The following is a 5,662-nucleotide window of genomic DNA, read 5'->3' as shown; positions in this document are numbered from 1 at the left end:
ATGTACAATATGACCTTTAGGGTAAACTGGGTGAGGGGTACGTGGAACCTTTTTAAAAATAATTTTTTGGGCCGGGCGCGGTGGCTCAAGCCTGTAATCCCAGCACTTTGGGAGGCCGAGTCGGGCGGATCACGAGGTCAGGAGATCGAGACCATCCTGGCCTACATGGTGAAACCCCGTCTCTACTAAAAAATACAAAAAAAAACTAGCCGGGCGAGATGGCGGGCCCCTGTGGTCCCAGCTACTCGGGAGGCTGAGACAGGAGAATGGCGTGAACCCGGGAGGCGGAGTTTGCAGTGAGCTGAGATATGGTCACTGCACTCCAACCTGGGCGACAGAGCGAGACTCCGTCTCAAAAATAAAATAAAATAAAAAATAATAATAATAATAATTTTTTGGCCAGGTGCAGTGGCTCACGCCTGTAATCCAGGCGTGCCACCACGCCCTGCTCATTTTTGTATTTTTAGTAGAGATGAGATTTTGCCATGTTGGCCAGGTTGGTCTCTCGAACCAGGCATGGTGGCACACCCTGTAATCCCAGCTACTTGGGAGGCTGGGATAGGAGAATCAGTTGAACCTGGGAGTCAGACCTTGCAGTGAGCCAAGATTGCGCCACTGCACTCCAGCCTGGGTGTCAGAGTGAGACTCCCATCTCAAAAACAAAAAACAAAAAACAAAAAAAACCCAGGCTGGTTTTGAACTCCTGAACTTAAGCAGTCCTCCCGCCTCAGCCTCCCAAGTAGCTGGCACTATAGGCACACTTACAGGGAAGCCTTCTGTGCTGTTTTTGCAACATCTTGTGAATCTACATAATTATTTCAAAGTAAAACATTTTTCAAAAACTGACACATCCAACAATACTGGACGCAGTCTTCCACAGCAATGACTGGTTGCTGCTAAGTAAAGCATCCCTCTTTAGATGGTCTTTGTGTTCAAAGACCTGCTATTCATTCATTCATTCATTTTTGTTTATTTTTATTATTTTTGAGACAGTCTCACTCTGTAGCCCAGGCTGGAGTGCAGTGGCAGGATCTGGACTCACTGCAACCTCTGCCTTCCAGGTTCAAACAATTCTCCTGCCTCAGCCTCCCGAGTAGCTGGGACTATAGGAATGTGCCACCACGCCCAGCTAATTTTTTTATTTTTAGTAGAGATGAGGTTTTGCCATGTTGGCCAGGCTGATCTCTTGAACTCCTGACCTCAAGTGATCCACTCACTTTGGCCTCTTAAAGTGCTGGGATTACAGGCATGAGCGACCACGCCCGGCCCGTTCGTTCATTTTACTTGGCTCCAATAGACATTTGTGACCCCTTTGTTGTTTATTATATAATATGGCACCATTCAGAAATAATTAACATGTTTTCTTTCTTTTTTTTTTCTGTTTTTTGAGACTGAGTCTCGCGCCCAGGCTGGAGTGCAGTGGCCGGATCTTAGCTCACTGCAAGCTCCGCCTCCTGGGCTTACGCCATTCTCCTGCCTCAGCCTCCCGAGTAGCTGGGACTACAGGCACCCGCCAAATCGCCCGGCTAGTTTTTTGTATTTTTTAGTAGAGACGGGGTTTCACCGTGTTAGCCAGGATGGTCTCGATCTCCTGACCTCGTGATCCGCCCGTCTCGGCCTCCCAAAGTGCTGGGATTACAGGCTTGAGGCACCGCGCCCGGCCAATTAACATGTTTTCTTTCTGTATCTCAATAAAGTAATGGACACTGAAAAACAAAGTAGCCGGCCGGGCGCGGTGGCTCAAGCCTGTAATCCCAGCACTTTGGGAGGCCGAGGCGGGCGGATCACGAGGTCAGGAGATCGAGACCATCCTGGCTAACACGGTGAAACCCCGTCTCTACTAAAAAATACAAAAAACTAGCCGGGCGAGGTGGCGGGCGCCTGTAGTCCCAGCTACTCGGGAGACTGAGGCAGAAGAATGGCGTGAACCCGGGAGGCAGAGCTTGCAGTGAGCTGAGATCCGGCTACTGCACTCCCGCCCGGGCCACAGAGCAAGACTCTGTCTCAAAAAAAAAGAAAAAGAAAAACAAAGTAGCCGTAAAGTAAAAATGTATGTGTATGCTATTTGTGATTCCAGGTAACTGTGACATTTGATGATGTGGCCTTATATTTTTCGGAACAAGAGTGGGAGATCCTGGAGAAGTGGCAGAAGCAAATGTATAAGCAAGAGATGAAGACCAATTACCAGACCCTTGATTCCCTGGGTAAGATGGGCTTCTAAGGAATCACGTTTTAGGAAGCAACCTAATAGTGCCAGGCTTCCTTCCCTGTATAAGCCGTGGGCTGGTTGAAAATGATACTGGGCCCAGTTTACATTCATAATGTCTCTTCCCTTTCCTATAATGGCCTGGGAATATGAAATTCCTTTTTATCCGGTGGTATATTTGCCTTCAGTATTATTAATATTCTGAATTCTCAGTCTCCCACCTTAACCCTCCCCCATTTCTCCCAGAATTAGAATTAGTAATCTAATTGCCCGTTTTTAAAAAAAGTGTCTTCTTTTATTTCTTTAATACTTTCATGCCTCCTTATTGTGTTGCCTGAATAAGACGAATTTCTCATCTTCAAGGAACTACTGGTTTCATGAAGGGGACAGAGTGTTAAAGTGAGAATAAGCTGGGATGCAAAATGGTGCACAGTGTGAATATAACAGGCAAGAAAAGGTGCCTGGGTAGAGGAAGGGAGGAGAGAGCAGTGGGATGGGACACTTAGGTAACTCCAGGCACATACTCAAGGAATAGATTAAAAAGATTAAAGAGAAATTTGGGGAAAGTGTCACTTGCTGCTTATCTGGCTTACTCTGACACATTTTTTTTTTTTTTTTTTTTTTGAGACGGAGTCTCACTCTCACCCATGCTGGAGTGCAGTGGCGCAATCTCCGCTCACTGCAACCTCTGCCTCCCAGGTTCAAGTGATTCTCCTGTCTCAGCCTCCCAAGTAGGTGAGACTACAGGCACCCACCGCACCCGGCTAATTTTTTTTTTTTTTTTTTTTTGAGACAGAGTCTGGCTCTGTCGCCCAGGCTGGAGTGCAGTGGCGCTATCTCGGCTCACTACAAGCTCCGCCTCCCGGGTTCACGCCCTTCTCCTGCCTCAGCCTCCTAAGTAGCTGGGACTACAGGCACCCGCCACCTCGCCCGGCTAATTTTTTTTGTATTTTTAGTAGAGACGGGGTTTCACCATGTTGGCCAGGCTGGTCTCCAACTCCTGACCTTGTGATCCGCTCACCCCAGCCTCCCAAAGCGCTGGGATTACAGGCGTGACCACCACGCCTGGCCTCATTAAAACCGTTTCTGCTGGTATCACTATAATAAGTGATCTCAGTCTAGCCTGAAGGACTCATTCCGTGTTTGGGAGATTTATATTTTGTTGTGTGAGATATGAATGACAAGAGTCAACCATGTGAAATTAGGGGGAAGAGAATTTTAAGCAGAGAAAAACTAGGGCAAAGGCCCCAGGATAGGAGTGCCTGGGCTCAGTTTGTTGGGACCCACACTGAGCCTGTGGTAGGACATGCACAGAGGGCTGGTGAGAAAGTGATGCCGAGGCAGGAAGGGCCCCATAGGACAAGATAAGGAGTTGGATTTTATTCTCAACACAAGGGGAAGATTATGGGGGGATTTAAACAGAGGGGAGTGATTTACTTTTAAAATGGTTGCTTGGGTTGCTATGTGGAGAATGAATCATAGTGGATAGCAATGAAAGGAGAGACTAGCCAAGAGTGTTGGCCGTTCTGGTGTGATTTCATGGCAGCTGAACCAGGTAGGTAGTAATTAAGACAGAAGAAGGTGGTCTCCAGATAGGCTTTGGAGGCAGAATCCCAGATTTTGCGGATGGATTGGATGTGGAAAAAAGAATCAACTCCTTGATTTTTGGTTTGAGTATCCTGATGGCGAGTGGCTTTGTTCACCAACAGCAGGAAGGGTCGGGAGGTTGCACATTTGGGCCACATTACATCTGAGATGCTCATAGACATTTCCATGGAAACATAAAGTATGTGAAACTGGAATTCCATGTTAAGGTCAGGACTGGATTCACAGAATTGGAAGATGTTATAGTGATGGTATTTTAAACTGTGGGGCTGGTTTGGGATCATCTAGGGAGAATGTATAGACAGAACAGAAAGAGACCTGGGACAGGCCCTCATTTAGAGGCTAACCTGAGGACACTGAGGCCCAGTAGCCAGCAGGGTGGGACAGATGAGAGCTGTGTGCTGATCCAGTGTTGTTTTGAGGTATCACAATTAGTGTCCTTGAACTTGGAAAATTTAGCCTGATTTTTCCAAATTTCAAAAATCAAATGGTATTACCTGCCAATGATTTTCTGTATAGAACATCCAGATCCAGGCCCCAGAGCTTAGGATTTAGCAGGTTCGGGCTCAGGCCCAGGGATCTACATTTTTCACAAGTACTTGAGGTGCTGCTGATGGTGGCGGCACCCACTTCCCTTGGAGAAGAAGCCTTGATATGAGGGCTGAGCTCTAGCAGACACCACGAAAAGCTCAGAGGAAGAGGCTTCCTGCTGCCCACTCTGAAGACCCTCTGCTGATTTATGAAAACCCCTTTTTTTTTTTTTGACGGAGTCTCGCTCTGTCACCCAGGGTGGAGTGCAATAGCATGATCTCGGCTCACTGTACCCTCAGTCTCCCAGGTTCACGCTATTCTCCTGCCTCAGCCTCCTGAGTAGCTGAGATTACAGGCACGTGCTACCACACCTGGCTAATTTTTATATTTTTAGTAGAGACAGGGTTTCACCATGTTGGCCAGGGTGGTCTTGAACTCCTGACCTCAGGTGATCTGCCCGCCTCGGCCTCCCAAAGTGCTGGGTTTACAAGCGTTAGCCACCACACCTGGCAAAAACCCTTCTTTTAGGCTTACGCCACTAGACTGCATTACTCTCTACCTCTTAATCACTGTTATTTAACAACCTCCTGTTTCTATCACTTCACTGATCAAGAATGTTGGTACCTCGATATTCACCAGGTGTGGTGGCTCACGCCTATAATCTCAATACTTTGGGAGGCTGAGGCGGACAGATGACTTGAGGTAAGGAGTTTGAGACCAGCCTGGCCAACATAGTGAAACCCCATCTGTACTAAAAATACAAAAAATTAGTCGGGCGTGGTGGCGGGTGCCTGTAGTCCCAGCTACTCGGGAGGCTGAGGCAGGAGAATGGCGTGGACCCAGGAGGCAGAGCTTGCAGTGAGCCAAGATTGTGCCACAGCACTCCAGCCTGGGCAACAGAGCAAGATTGCGTCTCAAAAAAAAAATTAGCCAGCGTGGTGGCACATACCTATAATCCTAGCTACTCAGGAGGCTGAGGTGGGAGGATTGCCTGAACCTGAGAGTTGGAGGTTGCAGTGAGCCGAGATCACAATGCTGTTCTCCAGCCTGGGTGACAGAGTGAGACTCTGTCTCAAAAAAAAAAGAAAAGAAAAAAAGAATTTTGGTACCTCAATAGCGAGGATTGGATGTGAACCATCTGATCAGAAAAGTTTAGTGATTGAAGTTCCCTCCTTAACTCCCTGTAAGTTTTCTTTTCTTCTCTTTTCTTTCTTTTTACTCACAGTGTTCTCATAATGATCACTTTTTAAAATCCTCATCATCCTTAACTTGTCTGCTTCCTTTAATTTTTTTTTTTTTTTTTTTTTTAGACAGAGTCTC

General features: G+C 47.1%; 1 protein-coding gene across 1 annotated transcript in view; it reads left to right on the top strand.

Moving 5' to 3' along the window:
* The first annotated feature begins 2,076 nt into the window (after positions 1-2,076).
* The window catches only part of ZNF425 (zinc finger protein 425), a 15,694-nt gene continuing 12,108 nt past the window's right edge, over positions 2,077-5,662 (top strand). Inside the window, exon 1 of the mRNA XM_011941423.1 lies at positions 2,077-2,204. Within this exon, the coding sequence (XP_011796813.1) occupies positions 2,156-2,204 (49 nt within the window). The 5' untranslated portion in view covers positions 2,077-2,155. The remainder of the gene's footprint in view (positions 2,205-5,662) is intronic.

This window comes from Colobus angolensis, unplaced genomic scaffold (genome assembly GCF_000951035.1).
Source record: "Colobus angolensis palliatus isolate OR3802 unplaced genomic scaffold, Cang.pa_1.0 Scaffold2, whole genome shotgun sequence".
NCBI lineage: Eukaryota > Metazoa > Chordata > Mammalia > Primates > Cercopithecidae > Colobus > Colobus angolensis.
The sequence above is the reverse complement of the archived record's forward strand: the minus strand, read 5'-3'. Positions and strand labels throughout refer to the sequence as shown.